We start from the raw sequence: 18,743 nt of genomic DNA on the forward strand, positions 1-18,743 counted from the left end.
CAGAGTACATATGTGTTAATAACACTTAAACATTGATTTTGATTTCATTAAAACTTTAATGTCTGCCACCAGGTGAGATTCTCCTTGAATACAGATTGGAAGAGCCTATTTCACTTGTCAAACTTACAGTGACTTGTAAGTTAGCCAGAGAAGTAAGAGATGTTTCTTTAGAAAATTTTATTTTTGACATTATATTTTGTGGTTGTGGCAGTGGAAACACTACCGCTTTTGTCCACAGGGGCCTCCAGGATCAACACAATATGAAATTTCCTTGTAGCCGCTTTTAAAAAAAAGGAAAACAAAGATAACCTTGTTAGCAGTGACCCCTTTTACTCTTTAGAGTATAAATATGCACCATAAACTGCTTCTTGGCAGAAAGTTATACGACAGGTCTCCATGCTTCTTGTTCATCGCAAGTTACCCATGCTGGATCCTATTTAACGACACTTGCCCCTTATTCTCCGTGCCTAAAAACACAGAGCATTATGGGAAATGACAGGCAAGATTCTGGAGCATTTTACAACCAAGCGATGTGGTCAGCGCCTCTTGTTAAGGTCCTTTTTACTGTGTTCTATTTCAGAACCTCACATGGATTAGTGCGACACATGTCACAGGTGCTCATTACAATGACCAGTGTCACCCCTTTTCCTTTCCATGCTTTAACCGCACGGCCGTGAGCCACGCTGAACTCGACTTGACAGGAAGCCTGTACAAACATCAGAGCTCTACGGAGGATGTGAATCCATGCCTGAAAGCGAGGAGGAGAAACTACAGGAGATACGCTCTCCAGCTCCATTCAGACCAGGAACAGGAACAGTAGCCGACGCACATCCCCCTCATCACTCTTGTTACTCACGCGCTGCTTTTGTGTATGTTTAATCCGAGTGCTAATGGAGTGTTGTGGAGGTTGGACACACTGCGAATGGATACAATCATGATGTCTGCGCGTAAAGAGGCCAAGCCGCGGTACCTTTCTTTGTGTCATCAGCGTGTTTCCAGGCAGTTCAATCAGTGACTGAACTCAAGCATTGGAGAAACAACAGTTGTGTTTATTATGCTGTATTAAGTTTTAGTCAGAGAACATCTAAGAGCGAGCAGGTGCTTCTGAGCTCCCAGAATATTTGTTTTACTTTGTAAAAGACCCAGGCAGGGGCGAGCGTTTCTTTTAACCAACAGCAATTAGGCTCGCTAATGAGACCGTGGGTTAGATGTATTAAGACCCTCGTTTATCCTGCTTTTCTTCCCTTTGCTTCTTTCAGTCTTCCATCCTTCTCCACTTTGTTTTTTCTCCTAAAACTCAGACATACACAGATGCACTTTACGTCAGCTCTGTCTGAGTTCACTTGCCGGTGTGTCTGAGCTCCGTTGCCTTCAGTCCCTCAGCTCCAGCACCCCGTTGCAGATCCTCAATGCTTCTTAATTTAGACAGCTTTCCCCTCGTTCCAAATAAAATACCTGGAGGGGGAGGCAAACTCATAAATCCACTCCTCTAACAACAACAACATCCAGAATGATCTCTCTTGATACTAGAGATGAGCTACTACTTCTCCTCCCCCCCTGGGGATCCCTGGTGATTGATTTACATGCAGGCTCAGTCCAACTTACCCGAATGGTTTAGGAGACAAAGTGGTTCCACCTGCTGTGCCGCCATGCACGCCAGGCTGAAAGGGATAGGTCTCTGAGCCATTGGCGCTCCTGGCAGACGGTGTGCCAAACCAGGCAAGTACCGGAGGAAATCAGTGGTTTCATTGGCCATGAGATACCCTCTTCTCTCAGTCAGCCTTGGGACACCATTGGTGGGCAGCTGCCAAACAATAAGGACACAAATTTACTTTTTAAGATGGGATGGATGGATGGATGGAAGGATGGGGTTTAATCAAATTGAATGAAAACACGTCTGCAGTCCATTTATGAATCATGTGTCTGGGAGCAGGCTTTAAACTCAAACAAGCTGCCTATACTGTGTGGCCTAAGTTACCTTCCTGTTTCTCTCTCATCACATTTGAGCGACTGTGGTTTCAGTGTGCACAATAGTAAAAGTAGGAATTTGTTGAGCATTCTCATCATATCCAACTATGTAAAGTGGCTGCATTCAACCAATTTAAATTGATTCAAAAGGAAACCTTCAGATTTTTTGAAGCAGGGTTGTATGAGGTACTCATCCATTGTCAGTGTATTAACTACAGTAGATGGCGGTCTGCGTGCACCCAGTTTGGAGCAGGAGTACTGGTGTTTGAAGATAAGCAATGTACTGCTGTGAACAGGTTCAGCAGCAACATGTGTTTTAGCCACCTAAAAAGATCAATATCAGTTTTAGTGTATATTATATTTAGAATATTTCCACTGCTTTACTTTGACATCAGAGAACCTTTTTCACTAGAAAACCGCCATTGGCTAAGCCAAATATCTCTCTCCAAAAAAAAACCAAACTCCTTTGGCAAAATTAGTAACTTTACCTTGCAGAACAGCTGCCTCATTCATTCATTGTGTGATTTTGGTGAATCTGAAATAATCCTTTAAAACACAAAAGTCACAAAATAACTTTCAATCGGCCAGTATAAGGTCAATAATATAGTTCGACCGATGTATCAGTTTACATGTGGGCAATGCTGGCATGGCTCTGAGAACAGAAGAACTCAGCTTTCTTGATCAATTTAGCACGCGGTGAGGAATTTATTGTTTCAATTGACTACATTTGCCTTCGTCACATGAAAATTGCCAGATTTTCCCTTTAAGAGCAGATAACAATACTAGAATTTAGTTAAAAAATAATGACAGATACACTTTACAATACGCAAAATAGCAGATCAAATCAAGGCAGCAGTAGACAGTAACTCCTGTGTTCTGCAAGGTAAAATGACAGTACATTTTGTTTATTTAATGGTGGTTTCTTTTTGTCTGCTAGAAAGGTAAAACGCCAAAAATATTCTAAATATAGCGTGCATTTAAACTGACACTGGTTATTTTAGGTGGGCCTTTTTTTGGGTGGCTAAAATACACTTTGCTGCTGACCCTCCAAATCAGTACATTCCCTAGCTTCTGATACTGGTACTCTAATATGCTAATTCTACATAGTGGGGGTGTGCTGACCTCATCTACCTCAGTGGTTCTCAATTTTTTTGAAGTTGAGACCTCCCCCCAAAAAATCAGGTTGATGTTCGTGACCCCCACCCTCTCACAACAAATGAAAGCTAACTCAAATTATATCACTGGTGCAGGTAATGTAACATAAAAATCATCCCCCAGCCAAAAATATGTATCTCATTTCTCATCATACTTGCTGGACTGAATAGTTTGTTAAGTTGTTGTTAGTGTTTGTGTCTGTTCAGAATATTGTAGTTTATGTTGTCATTATATTGTCATTTTTATGCTGTTTGTAGTTTTAACCATGTGAATGGGTTACATTCCTTGAGAACAGCTGTATTATATTTTTGAGTGCTTGTTCCTGATGTTGCATGTTTTTAAGGGGCTGATGTTGCTGAGAGATGCTTCTTCCTAGCTCTCATCCCAGGCTGTTTAGTTGCCACAATATGTTATTTTTATTTTATTCCCAGAAATTATCTTGTGACCCTCTTGTGGGTCCCGACCCCCAGGTTGAGAACCACAGACAGATAAGTACATCATACAATCTCACTTAAAAAAAAAATCTAAACTGTCCCTTTAAGGGAAAATATATGCTAAGGACAAGAGAGAACAGAGGTATTACCTATAAACACATTCAAAAAGTGTAGGGTTGGTATCAGTGGCTTTTCCACTTGTAAAGTGTTTATTTGCCTTTTCATCTTCAGGTCAAGAATATGACCTAGTCTAACATACCTATGTTGATTGGCTTATTAACATTGAACTGAGTGAACTTGCAGTGTCTAAACAGAGAGTCTCCACCCAAATAGACTGTTTTCACCAGCCAATGTTTGTCTGCAGGACAGTGCCAAACCAGTAGTGAGAGAGGAAATAGGCTCTCAAATATGTGGTCATGTGGACACACTAAAAGGAAGGCATACAGGGATTTTATTATTATGACAACATTTGACTTGACATTTTAGAGTCTCTGGCCATGCAAGTCACAATACTTGCATATCCAAAGTTAGACTTCACACAGGTCAGTTGCAATGGCTGTTGGTGCACTGTGTTTTTTTATGTTTAAATTTTATTATGTAAATATGTTTTTTAATTTAATTATTATCCTGTATTGCCCACTTGCCTTTTTATAATTATGCTACCCCTCTTTTCACTGCACGTTGTATGAGCATGTGACATGTGATCTTTGAAGTACTATGCTACTTTCCAAATAAAAAATATATTAATAGCAGAGCTTCTGTCTTGCATTATAATGCTTTGTGGTCATGTTAATGGATCACAGATCTCCTTTCATTCTGGCATTTCCATGTTGGGTTTGGTGCTTTTTTGACCCAAGTCGCGTGCCGTTGTGTTTGGCTGTATCATAGCAACCAAAGGGGGCGGATGTGGCCGGGAGAGGGAGCGTGTGGTTTCCATGGACACCGCTGAGAGCCAACTGTAGGCAGTCTAAGAGTTTTGAAGTAGAGACATTTTAACTACACGGTAAGTTTGCTCTGAAGTACATATGTACAAGTTACTGAAATTAAATGAAAAGTATGGGAGAGACATGTACTGGGTGTTTTATTTATGTAGTAAAGGTGAAATGGTTGTAGTTCGGCTAACATTAGCTGTGCTAATAGCGACTACAGCGTTAGTTAGCATAGTTAACGCCAGTTATTGTTCTGTCTAAGCTAAACGTCAACATAGACCCTTTTCACAGCATCCAATTTGACACGAAATATTAAGGAAAACACGAGTTTTATTAATGATATTAATTAAGGTTGTTGCATTCATGCCAAACAGAGTCAGGGTGCTGCTATGGTGCATGGTGGCTCAGAGGAAAGACACTAACAGTTTAATGGAACGGGACCTTAATTAGTATCATTGGTAACACCTGTGTTTACCCTGCAATTTCATATCAATATGGCAGAAAATTTCTAAGCCTATTAATGTAAAGTAAACTTGACAACTAGAACAGCAGGTATGTGTGTAAACTAGCGTTATATATCTAGAATAATAAAAATAAAGTAAATAACACATTATTTAGCATAAATACAACATGTCCTTATGGTTTTCATTCCCTATTTCATTTTATATTCTCGCATTAAATTCAGAGTAAAATATATGTCCAGCTCTCAACAAACAGTTGTACTAATTTGGTGTGCAGGTGTACTAATGTGCACTAAAGTAGAGAATAAATGAATGAATAAAGGTGAACTTGCAATAATATATCCGTGTTTATATATACATGTATACATATCTATATATTTGACCTATTTTGTGGTTGCCCTTAGCAGTGTTTAAGGAGTTGTCAAGTCATATGAAAATTAATATGGCATACTTATTTTTAAAGGCGTGGAATAAGCACTTAATGGATTAACTATAAATTCCACATGTTAATCATAGCTGGTTTGCCTTACCTTTTTCACAGCAGTCATTTTGACATGAAATTGATCTTACAAATGATACTAGTTAAGGTTCCATTTAGGTCAAACAGAAAAAGTCTGCTGCTGTTGTGTATGTTGGGTCACTGTGGAAAAGCTCTGCAACTTGGCTCTGCAATGAACACTACTTGAATGGAACGGGACCTTAATTAGTATCAGTGGTATAGTCAGTTATCGTACTTGTTCATATTGATGCCACAGATGCTGAGAAAAAGGTCTATTAATGTAAAGATGACTTGCCAAGTAACACAGTAAGTATGTGTGCAAACTACTGTTATACAGCTCTGGAAAAAAATTAAGAGACCACTGCAAAATGATCAGTTCTCTGGTTTTACTATTTATAGGTATGTGTTTAAATAAAATTAACACTTTTGTTTTATTCTATAAACTGCTGACAACATTTCTCTCAAATTTGAAATTAAAATATTGCCATTTAGTGCATTTATTGGCAGAAAATGACAGCTGGTCAAAATAAAAAAGATGCAGTGTCTTCAGACCTTGAATAATGCAAAGAAAACGCGTTCAATCTTTAATCACAACAGTGGTTTTTATAATCTTCCTCATTAAATATGATAATATTTATATTATTATTATTATAATAGATTATGTTAGGTCCCGTTACATTCACATCAAACAGAGTCAGGGTGCTGCTGTTGTGCATGTTGACACACTGGAAAAACTCTACAAAAAATGAATTGTATCTGAGTTAGTATAATTGGTAACATCTGTGTTTACCCTTCAGTCTCATATTAGCATGGCTGCCATGAAAAAGGTCTATTTCATGCTACTAATTTTAATTTTCATATTTGCTGTGATGTGATATTTGTTAGTGTGATCATATCCATCACAAACCCCTTAAGCTCTTAGCTTATTTTTTCTGATCAGCAGTCCAAATCGCAAAGATATTCAGTTTACTATCACATAAGACAAAGAAAAATAGCAAATCCTAACAGTTTGGAAGCTGTTATTAGGTAATGTTTGGCACTAAATTGCTAAAAATAAATGCAATCTATTATCAGAATAGCTGTTTATCACTTTTCTTTTGATCAGTGAATCAGGTAATGGTTTCATCTCTGAAATACATCACAACAGCATCTCCCATGGTCTTTCCATATAATTTCCACATGGGGCCCCAAGCTCAAAATGTGAATTAGACTGAAGTGAAGTATCATGTTGAACCCTTATAAGCCACAGACTGTTTAAGACAGTGTTGTTTTTAATCTTTAGTTCCAGAATATCCCAGCCGGTGCTATGGGGATATCACTGTCCAGGGCAGCCCAGTGGACCACGGCCAGCTCTGGTACTGGCAAACTGGAGTTCACGCCAATGAATGAGTCCTTGTTGAAAGAAATCCTGCGCTTTGTGGAGCAGTTCAGCTCCCAACACCCACAGGAGGCAGAGCATGTGTTCGAGGAGCCGCTCCAGTGGAGTACCACTTTAGTGGCATCTGATTTCAAAACAGACTATGACATCAGGTTGGCCTAATCATGAGGCAGGCAGCTGGTTGGCCAGTGCTTTCAAGTATTACGTGTCTGTGCAGGATATGCTGTCACCATGGTGTCCAAATGTATTTTACCTTGGCTATACTCAAAGCAGTAGGCTATAATTAATTTGTTTTTCAGCTTCAGTTAGACTGAGTACATTCCATTTTATTTCATCAGAAATTCTGCTCTACTTTAAGTGTGCGGTTCGGTGTATATCTCGTAGCTGGGAAGCGGAGAAGTACAAAAACAAAAATACAGACTGATCTTACTGAAGTGTATTGGCATTTATAATCTAATGCAAGTCATAATAGGGATAAAACTGAATAATTCAAGTTTTTTATTTTCTTTTCCCCTCAGTGACTCAGATGTACAGTCCCACAAGAAAGACAGTGAAGGACATCCATTGTTGCAGCTCTCCCCTCCTACTGTTTCTGTCCGCAGCTTCAGCCAGCTCTCTAAACTAGTTCATCTGGCAGATGATAAGAAGCTGGAGGAGGTTCGAGCATGTCTAGAAGGTAAGCATGATGACCACAGGATGAGATTTGAATCTAATTTGCATCCCAAGTAGTCTAGCCACCAGCATACCTCCATAACCCACAGACTTAATTTGTTTGTCCTCCTAGTTACTCTGTACAACCATCCAATTATGCTGCCATTGGTAATTCTTTACAGATATATACTTACCTTAGAGCCTCTGCCAAAAAGAGATAAGGTAGTATGTATTTCTCTGACATAAGAATACATAATGGTTATGGTAAAGGCTATTTTCATTGGTGGTGTTTTTTTTATAGGGAGGGAATGTTTAGTTTGTTAAAAGAAATGTATATGGAAAAAATAATAGGAGGCCTGCTGTATTGTTAGTTCAGAATTAACCCAATTTACATAAACATTTTTGGAAACATTGTGATCAGCATCTGAATCTGAAGGCAAATCTCTGTTTTTTCGTATTTTATTTTTCTAAAGAAGCATCAATATAGAGCAAAACACAGTGGAATAAATGGTTGGTCACCAATGCATTCATACAAATCTTATGATGGAAAATTAAGGGAGTTTATACAGAAGCAGATCAATAATCATCTCATTAGGTCACAAACACGATCTATTTCTCCCAGTATTGCAAGAATTTATCAACCTGTAGATGTTGTGAAAAAGCAGGGTTTCTGTGAGTCCCTAAAAAGGCTAAAAATCAATAATCTGACTTTTACGATGTCTGAAATACAATTTTGACTGATCTTAAAGATTCATTAGATTAAGAAGTTACCATTACTCTTATAAAGTTTTGGTAACTTGCATTTATAAGAAAACACCCAGTTAGTGTGTCTCAGTGTGGTATATGTTACTTTTATCTAATATGGGTAACTGCAAGTTCAGCAAGATCTGGCTTGAGCACAGTGTTAGTTTAGATCTTGGTTTGCCACCAGCAAATGCCTGCCACCACCAAATGTTCTGTATTCACATTGGGAAAATCATCTGAAAGTCTAACCCCTGCACAACCCACTCTGCACTAATGTTAACTCCTGCAGCCCTCCTAAGCAACCTCTAGACAGCATTTGGATCATTCCAGCATTCCTGTATAATAACCCTACAATACAATAACCGTCTGCCATTCAATTAAATGTTAATGTTGGATGTCAATAAATTCATTACTTTGCATGTAATTCTGGAACTGTGATTTTACTTCAGATCCTTTTGTGCTTTTTGCCTATATGGGTGTGAAACAGGCCTTAAATTGCATTGATAATGGTCTTAAAAAGGTCTTACATAGCCATAAAATGTAACTTGTTGAAATCTACAGAAAACGTGAAGAGTCATTCTCTCTTTATTTTGAACATTAGTTGCAATATCTGTCCAGTCAGTCATTGTTGAAGGTTTAGTCTGTAACCTTTTTCGTGTAACAGCTTTCTTGCTCACTGCTAATAGTTGTTTTAAATAGATATTTGTCTTGCACCATTAAATGACCTGCAATTATTGTTCAGAAAATAGAAGCCCTGTGGCCAGGATCCTGGGCCCCAGCTTTGCCAGCATCTTGGATAAAGAAGGCGCCCACACTGATGTACTAAGTCTGGTGGGCAAAGTGAAAGAGGATGATCAAGGCCAGGACTCTGAGGTCAAGGTCAAGCTTTTCCTGTTGCTCCAAAATATGGATAACCAACTCCTCAACAAGTGCCTCAAAGAGATATCTGAGTAGGTGTTTCTTCTATCTCCGGCTCTCTGAGAATTCAATCTGATTATCTATCCATCTTCCACGGCTATCCTCTTTCGCTCAGTCCTAACCAGTTTTACTTCAACATGTGGTTGTTTTTGATTGGAGCAGGCAGTGGGTTTAGAAAAAGGAACCATGAATGAATGAAATGAATTGGATGTTTGTTTTGTTTTTCTACGTTTTCATTGCAGACAAGTCAGGCTCGACCCCACCGCAGCGAAGAATGAAGTAGAGCTGTTGAAACGACTCTGCATCGAAGGAGAAAAGAGGGTGTTGAAGTCGGTTCGATACACATCAGGTTTGAATTATCTCCACATTTCACTGGGTTGCGAGGAAAGCAATTGCTATTAACACTAATGCTGGATATTCCAAAGTATAAAAAGTCTGCTTCTTCTGCCACAAAAGACATGGTGGTCATTATATCTGTCAGATTCCACTTTACCACGTCATTTGTCAAGACATGTTTTTCACTTCATTGCAGTGTATTTATCATACCCTAACAAAGTATTCAGTGGTATGTGCACACCAAGTGGTAAAAGCAGTCTATGCCCCCTTTTCTTAGGTTAAATTGACACCTTCTATGAAAATAATCTCCGAGCCAACCTGAAAATATGATAGTGTCACCATGTGGCTCTGTTTTTTACTGGTTGATTTATGTTGCAAGTGAAACTGTGGCTCTACCCTGGGCTCATGTCTCAAAACTGTGCTGCTTGGAGTACTGTGTAATCTTTTTTAGCAGCCAAGCCATTTGTGATGATTTCTCTTTTTGCTTTAAAGTTTTCCCCTGTTTCCTTTGTCCTTTGGAGACAAACTTGTCAGGTTGCACTGCATAGCATAAAGTTTACTGCAAATTTCCAATCTTTTTCTTCGTTTTAGATTATGTATTTTCAAATGGCTGTCACGCCCCTCCATGGAGACAGGTGCATGGTGAGATTTGTTACCTTGTGATTGAGCCTTGTGACACTGAAACCCTCTACATCACCTGCAGCACTGCTGGAGTTTTCCTCAATGGGGTAAGACTAGGAAGATAAAGCACTGTAAGCTACATCAACTGCAACAGTCAAACATAATATTGTTTTATTTGTCTGTGTGAGAAAATGTTCAGGGAGGTTACTCTCTGGTTAATTTATGATAGACCAATTCATCATTGCAGTGTCAGTTAGGTGGCGGCAAATTCACATCTGTATGTTTGGTATGTATTGCTCCAGTGATTTAGCAAAGATTTATTCCTTTCCTTCAATCATAAATCTTGAATGTCCCAAATTTAGTCACTATGTGTATTTTCCTCCCCAGCAACGGTTACAATACTAACCTTACACCAACATCACAACACAGTGTAGTCAGTTCATTTGAATTATCTCAGTTACCCATCGACTGAATCCATCATCTGTTCAGCTGTCTGTAGTATAAATTACTTCATTAAATATCCCAACAAGTATTTTAGGAAAAGCAGGGAAAAACTGTCAGTGTGTCACTACTGTAGATGTGCCTAGTGATTTATCTAACCAGCCATTCCCAAACTTCAGAATGCCATGGCCCAGTTTGAAATCTGATATTCTTCTGGGGCCCCCTAAACCTTTAATCCCAAAACTGATCAACACACAAGGCTAAACATACCGATGATGAGATATAAGATATGTTCTAATGTTAATTTGACTGGTCACCAAATAAAATGTAACACCTGTTAAACTAGGATGAAGAATAGCACGTAATTTAAATCTCAGGGCTTTTTAATCATTAATATTTTATGGTAATTTCAAATGTATAAAATTGAAAACTTACAAACTTTTAATTAATTTGTTTTTCATGATGTCTCAAAGCCCAACTACAGGACCTTCACAGCCCACCTGTGAACCCCATCCCCCACTTTGGTAATCACTGATCTAAAAGAATTACTGAAGGAGCCACACAACCAACATGATATTCAGCACTTATTGAATGGTACAATGCTCCTACAGAATATTAATCTCATGTTAATCTCTCTAATGATGAAAAATAAAAAATAAATAAATATATGATCAATGATCCAAAGTAGGGAAACAAAAGCATCCTCAAAGATAGCAACCTGCACACTGAGTTAGTGTCTGGGATACTAATGATATGAAAATGAGCTAGCAGCTGTTGTCTTTTCTTTTGCAGTGATGTAGTCATTTTAATGCCTGGGCTTGCTTCCCAATTTGCAAACGTTCCACCAGAACAAATTTCTCCCAGCACTATTTTGCAGGGGCAGCATTGCTCCATCCTGGGCTTTTTGCGCCGCCCACAACAACTGTGATTGGTTTAGAGGTATACAAACAAGCCAGAGTGTTTTTTTCCTCTATAGCAGAACGATTGTATATGGAACCAGACATTTCTCCACCACTCTGTGCTGCGGAGAGAGGCCTGGTTATGTGAGACTATTCTGTATTTGATCAACAGGTCTTAAACATTTTTTAAGATTTTTCCTTTGTTTAACCACATAAAAGTTTTGCTGGGATTAAAATCTCTTTTAAGAGAGACCTGGTCAAGAGGGAATAAAAAATGGTTACAGCAATAAATCAAACAGCATATTCAGTTAAAGAAAACTGCCACATGCTACAAAAGAGTGTAGACAATTTCAGTTTCAGCACAGTTTCCAAAAACTATCAAAATAAAGTTCAAAACAATGTATTAAGTAGCATTGACCAAGAGTGCTATTTTCCAGATCATTTAAAACTGACTTGAGTTCACCAAGAGTAATCACTTCTGACATTTTTAAATCCCCCCTTTCAGACTTCCAGCTGGAAGGGGCAGAGTGCTTCAACAAAGTTCAGTGGGCTACAATATAACCACACCCAGTAATAAACCTTGGAGCACAGTGTTATCCTGCATCCAACATCTTTAGACACTGGGCATGAGCAGTCATTAAAGGGAAAATTCAGCACTTTTCGTGTGGATGTCCAGTCAGTGTTGATGGTAAATGTAGACAGTTGAAGCAATAAATTCTGCAGTGCATACTATGTTGACCAAGAGAGCTGCAAAATCAGTTGTTCTTCCTGCATCCAGTGATGTCACAGTGATATTGTTGGTGTTAAGGAAGAACTACGGTCTATTTCAGCTTGGATTTCTATTCTCCTTCTCTGGGTAACTAGCTAGAGGATCTGCTAGATGAGTATTTTTAAGATTTTAAGTATTTAAGAGCAGATAACCAGAATACAATGAAGTAAAAAAAATGTGCAGATATAGTTTACCAAACAATATTAATACAATTCAAAATCAATAACCGAACAAACTAACAAATAATATTAAAATTACTTTTTTGGTGAATGATTTAGAACTAACCTGACACGCCAGATGGTTTGTTACACAGAACCATATGGGAAGTTGTCCTGGTGATTGGATGTAACACAGGCTAACTTTAACTAGTCAGATCAAAGTCTTACTGATGCTGGTGGGAGAACAGCGAAAACATCTTTTCCATTGAGATAAGTGTCCAGTGCCATTATTTCACTCTCCAGTTCTAATATAATTGATGCTATCGTAGTATCTATGCTGACCTTTTTAAGGAGCCACCATTGTTTGTTCCAGATGAATCAGTTCCATGGATGCTTCTTGCTGTTGTCTCACCTTAAACCACACTTGTAGTTGCCAGTAGTCCCTACCAGCTGCCTCGCAAATTTAGGATCCTATATAAATGTAAAAAAAAAGGGCCATATAAAAATACTGGAATTACCTTTAATGTTTATCATTAGTAAGTAAGTGTTTAGCTTCTTTGATTATGTTCACATGACAAATTCAAACTCTAACTCAAAATTTTCAATTATGTTCATAAATATACCTGAAATTTGTGTGGTTAAAAAAAAATCACTGGGCTTTTAAGTGCCTTCCAGAGATTCCCTAGTGCACTATTGTATAGAGAACTTCCAAATACTTGCCAAATGTCAGGAATCTCTGGGAATGTGTTTGCAATCATTTCTAAGAGAGGATTCTGCATGCTGCAGCACCTTTCACTCTTCCACTGACTTTGCTGACAAGCTGTTGGTTTCCTGCCTCTGTTTCTTCACCTGGAAATGTTTCTGCCAAGGTGAAAAAACCTTAAACCCAATGGGTGACATTGATGTAAATGAAACCTCAAAGAGCAGTAGTGTCTTACACCTAATTTAGCGGTTAACATGGTTTTACACTTCCTCTTTGAGGCTGCCTGGAGATACTCTGAGCTCTCTAACCTCAGCTATTCCAGCTGACATGTGGGTCACATTATAATTGTGGTTTTTAGAATTAATGAAGCTGTTTTTCACTTTGTTTTCACAGTGCATAAAACAGGAGGGGGAGGAGAGTGGCTACGAGCAAACAAGTGATGTGTACGAAGACCTGATAACACTTCTGAAGAGCAGATCTCCGCATTTTGCAGAGAACATAAACAAGCAGGTACAGTGGAGTACAGTTTAGGCATATGCAATTATCATCAACACATTAAGACCTCCTCTTTGTAGCCTTGAATTTTAGCTCTCAAAGCAAAGATGTGTGGGTGTTGAAATGCCTCTTTGTCCCATGAACAGGGTCCTTCTCTCCAGACCTCTGATTTGATCCCTGATGCTGTGTGACTCATATTCGTAAACAGAGTTAGGATTGTGTAATCAGTGTCTGTGCTGCTCCATGCTAGTGAGCTAGTGTCTGGTTGTCACTGTGTTGAAAAATTTCTGAAGCGACCTCCTCCGTGTTCCAACATCAAAACAGCACAGCCCCCTCCCGCCTACCATCCACCCCCTCAACACACACATGCACACACAGACACACATGCTTATTTTCAGACATTGAAATATGCGTGATTTATTCAGTAGTGCTATTTCCTGCTTAAGTAATTTGACGACATAACAAATCGCCTCAATAATAGATTCAAGCTGTACCCAAAAATCTGTTAATCATTTAGAAATATGATCCTTTTCTTCTCACTCTCACTGATGTTTGTTGGAAAATGTGGCATCCTCACAAGCTCATCAAAGCCTTTAAAGACCACTTGCGGCTCACTGCCTGCTTTGTATGGTCATTGGTTCATTTTCTTAAAGGTCCAGTATGTAAGATTTAGGGGGATTTATTGGCAGAATATGGCAGAAATGAAATATAAAAGCAAAAGTATGCTTTCATTTGTGTAAAATCACCTGAAAATAAGAATTCTTGTGTTTTCGTTACCTAAGAATGAACTGTGGAAGAGGGTGCAAGTCTCTAAATATAATTCAGAATGATATTGTTTACCCACAGTGCATATCTTGAAAGAATCCAAAGTACAACAGTCAACAGACGGAATAATACGATTTACAGATGTCAACATAAATTTCTCCCAATGATTTTTCAAAAATGATTTCAGAGAACTACTCTGCATGTTAAGTGCCTTTGGGACAACATACAACAGAAATAATTTTACAAGACAAAAATGCTTGTTGAATTGTTCAAGGGATTTTCCATGCTAGGATTTAATAGTAGTGTATAGTTACTGTTGTACATTGCTGTAAGTCGTCTCCATTGTAATACCCATTCATGCTCAACCTTTTTTATTAGCCATGCTAACAGTGTGGTTCTATGGATGGCAATGTGGGCCGGTTGATTCACTGCTTTGGCCCAGATCTGAAATATATCAGTAAATATTGGACAGATTGATTGATTTTTCTAAGCTGCTGACACTGTTGGAGTGTGCAGAGAGTGCTTGGTACCACTGTTTAGAGAATGTTAGCTTTCATCATTGTGGATGCCCACATTGTCAGAGTTATTGTCGGTTCGTGTCCCTTTAGTCCTGTTAAAATGAAATTATACTAAGACTATACAATGTAGCATACACAGCTGAGAAGCACCTCCATCATGTCTGTGAAGTTTGTTGGTTGATTGGTCCATGGTTCTTCTTTTCAGTAGGTGATAGATCTAAAGGTGCTATAGTGAGATGGAATGGGGTTAGTGAAGACTTTAATAAACCAATGAGTAGTGCCAGGCTGAACAGTGTAAAAAAAGAGATTCAGGCTTTTATGTTTTATGACTCCTGTGTGAGGAGTGATTCCTTGGGTCTGAAAGATTTAAAAATGATGGACAGCAGCAGTAAAAATTGCTGTGAACGAGTTTGTGGAGGCACAAATCATTGTCAAGGTCTTTTTCTCCCGGATTCTTTAACTCCTTTGATATGTGCCTCACAGTGTCCTGTAACTTTAGTTTCACTCTCATGCCGAATATTTTCTCTCTGCCTCCACTTGAGCTAATCACCTTCATATGATGGGGTCAATTTAAAAACGCATTGCTTTGAAATTCATTTGATTGATTGCTGACGACAGCAATCAAATAGTGCAATATGCATCCTGTGTCTGAGATATTAAGTAATTGCAGTCATTCTTGTGGACATGATCCGTTCCAGTTTTAATTTGAGAGAGCAATAGCAGTGGTGTCTGTCAGAAACACAATCTCACATAGCTCCAGCTCAGTTCCCTGATTGCAACAAAGAGAGCACAAACTTGGAAGGCGATAGCCAAAGATAACAACACCTAATCTCCAAACATATCTGCTCGTTTCCACTGTGAGGAAGCAGGTCTTTTTTAACAGTTCTATTAGATCAGACAGCCTCAATCAATTGAGCAGAGGCAGCCAAAGGAGACGAGAGCTGCAACACAGGGAGGAAGCAGACTCGCCTCCTCTACTCAGTGTTGTGGATTCGTTTTGACATCACAGCGTGATTGGAAATTGGACATGCTGTGTATTTGCATGCACAAGACACTCACTGAAAAGCAAAAACTCGCTGGGTTGTAGATTTGTTTTCGTTATACACATCCTGAAATTAATATAGACTGCCGCACTGTCATAATCAGTCAGGAGAGACTGCCTGAATCTTGCCACTGACAGATGTTTTATGGCCAGTGGCTTCAGATTTACTGCCCTGCTGATTTTCCATCAGTATGGATCAAGTAATTAGATACAAGTCTGCCTCAAACACATGTAAATAGTTGGAGTTTAGGTTTTAGTAGACAAATGCTTGTGAAAAAACATACAAATGAAGAAATAAGACAAGTGCTAATAATTGAATTTCATCTGCCATAAAAAGGTGACAGACCCGTAGTGTTTCAGATGCAGAAAGGCACCTGTAATATGACTTTTTACTGTGGCATGTCAAGAAATCTGAAGTGTTCCCTTCTGTGTAAGCACATGGACTTTGTCCATTTCATATATAATAGAATTAAAGAAGGTTGGTTAGCCTAATAAAGTCAGACTGTGGGTCTGTGGTTGGGTGAATTGACTTGTATGTTTCCAATAGCAGGTCACTTTGTGTTTTATGAAAAACAAGTCTTTGGAAAAGTGATTGGGCATGCTTGGCACCGGATTGCGCGTGAACACAAGCCATAGAAATACATCTTAATTCTTTTTCCCTGCCCTTAAAAATGTCGAGCCTCTAACAAACAATGACAGTCTGAGCTATTTCTGCAGAGCAGGTGTCTGTGATTAAAAACTCTCCTGCCTGCAAACCATTCATATGTGTCTTATTGGCATTGGTATATAGGTTGTAAAGTTTGGTATAAAGACCTTCAAAACTTAAAAAGAAAAAAAAACATAACTGAATAACAGTGACACAAAGGCGTTACTTTGTCTGTGCCAAGCTGCAAGGTTTTAGGTGGAAGAATGTACAGAAACAATAAACTTTTTGATATTGTTCAGCCAATTAACAGAGGGGGAGCTCTTCTGTGTAAAGCTCTGGGAAAGCGTTACTTTATTCCAGTGCCTCCATAAAGACTGAATTGTTATGCAGGTCTGCATATTGTTGAGAAAGGGCTTTTATGTGAATTTTATGCTTTTCATGTGTCACTGATACTGTTCTGTAGCTTTTATGCCCCTCATCTCGGAGTGAAATGGCCAGCACTTTGTCAGACATTAAAAAGTAATGACGAGAGAGGCATCATGTCAGATGGCGGGTGGAAAATATGGTGCACAGATTCACAAGAAGCATGAGTGAACATCAGAATGACTATTTTATTTTAATAAGCATCATTTAGAGAAATTTACAGCTGAGTACATTCGGTTTTACAGAAGAAATTTATTGAATATCTCACCAATATAATTTTGGTGCAAATTGAAAGAGGTCTTTTTCCCCACTCTTTTCACTTGCCTTTGTCTTTTTCCACTTACCGACAGGATTTTGCAGTTCAAGAACTTCCATCAACACAAAAGATCCAGCATGTGGAATCGGTTGATGCGGAGGAACAAGGCCAACCCCAGAGGTCTTACGAGCAACAGGAAAAGAATGTGCATGAGAAGGCGAGACAACAGCATACGCCGAACAAGGCAGGCGGCGAGAAGAAATATGAACCACGTCCGAAATGGAAGAATCTCGGCCTCATGTCTCCGTGTGGGTATGTGATAATTCCTCTCGTAAGATGTGTCCTCAAACAACATCAGGCTACCGTAGGGATCCCTCTTGTTGAGGAGATGAGCTGTAGTGACAGTGATGCCAAGCCTTCATCACATGTGCTCAGTGTGTCTGCCAGCAGTCACACATTATAAAAAGATGGTTATATGGTTTATAAATTTAGGGCGAGTGCAAATATTCCTGATTACACACTGATCTGAGTTAATAAATACGTTCACAGTGTGGAAACCCTTTCTGCCCAATTACAGACAGAAATGTTGGGAAAAAGCCTTAGAAAAAATCCCCAAAAGATCTATCACATATGGTCTTTGATTGATAAATAGATCTAGCAAGGGCTGAGCTGTTGCAGCTGTACGTTGTGATAACTATACCCATTTGAGGAGAAACTGGCTCAAGATAAAAGTATCTCATTTGAAAAAAAAAAAAAAGAAATGCCCGCTGAACCCTTGTCTCGAATTGTTAAATAATGATTATGTTAGAAAAATAACCATTTTCAAAATAGAAGCAGGCATAATGACTCTTATTTTACATCATTACAGTAAAGCAGAGGAAAAGAAATTCAGCAAGAGCTTTGGAGAGGAGAAGTCTGGTACAGAAGTACAGAAGAAAAAGCTGGGACCAGGAGCCAAGAGCAAGATGAAAGCAGAATTCTCTGTGTCTTCTTTACTGGGACACCTGTCCTCCCAGAAAATGTAAGTGCCCTGATTAAGGTCTCCTGTTATGGAATCTAAAAGGACTGTTTCTTTTTTGCAAGCGGACAAACCTACACTAGATTAAAAGAGCATAAAGGGATAGTTGGGATTTTTTAGCAGGGTTATATTAGGTCCTTTCATACATTTCATACATTCATAGCCAATTACCTACTGTAGATGGCGGTCGGCATGCCCCAACTTTCAAGAAGCAGCAGGAGTAGTGGTGTAGGAAGCTAAACAATGTACTGTGCTTGACATGGTCAGCAGCAAAATATATTTTAGCCATCTTCAAAAAGGCCCACCAAAAAAAAGGAGTTGCTGATATACCACTGTCTGGATCGCTTAGTTTTTTATGGATTATTGTCTGACTTCAGTTAATCAAAACTAACTATTTAAAATATAGAAGTTACACAATAGCACAAAGAAACCTTTAGGGGCAGAAGTAGACCAGCAGCTCCAATGCACTGTGAGGTAAAATCATAGTGTTTACCAAAGGAGTTTGGTTATTTGGAG

At 38.8% G+C, this 18,743-nt stretch overlaps 1 protein-coding gene across 1 annotated transcript in view; it reads left to right on the forward strand.

Moving 5' to 3' along the window:
- The first annotated feature begins 6,739 nt into the window (after positions 1-6,739).
- The window catches only part of odad2 (outer dynein arm docking complex subunit 2), a 50,093-nt gene continuing 38,089 nt past the window's right edge, over positions 6,740-18,743 (forward strand). The window contains exons 1-8 of the mRNA XM_084747263.1: positions 6,740-6,976; positions 7,343-7,500; positions 8,962-9,169; positions 9,380-9,486; positions 10,065-10,201; positions 13,458-13,574; positions 17,304-17,521; positions 18,078-18,230. Coding sequence (XP_084603389.1) covers positions 6,753-6,976; positions 7,343-7,500; positions 8,962-9,169; positions 9,380-9,486; positions 10,065-10,201; positions 13,458-13,574; positions 17,304-17,521; positions 18,078-18,230 — 1,322 coding nt within the window. The 5' untranslated portion in view covers positions 6,740-6,752. The remainder of the gene's footprint in view (positions 6,977-7,342; positions 7,501-8,961; positions 9,170-9,379; positions 9,487-10,064; positions 10,202-13,457; positions 13,575-17,303; positions 17,522-18,077; positions 18,231-18,743) is intronic.

This window comes from Lutjanus erythropterus, chromosome 21 (assembly GCF_056507025.1).
Source record: "Lutjanus erythropterus isolate fLutEry1 chromosome 21, fLutEry1.hap2, whole genome shotgun sequence".
NCBI lineage: Eukaryota > Metazoa > Chordata > Actinopteri > Lutjaniformes > Lutjanidae > Lutjanus > Lutjanus erythropterus.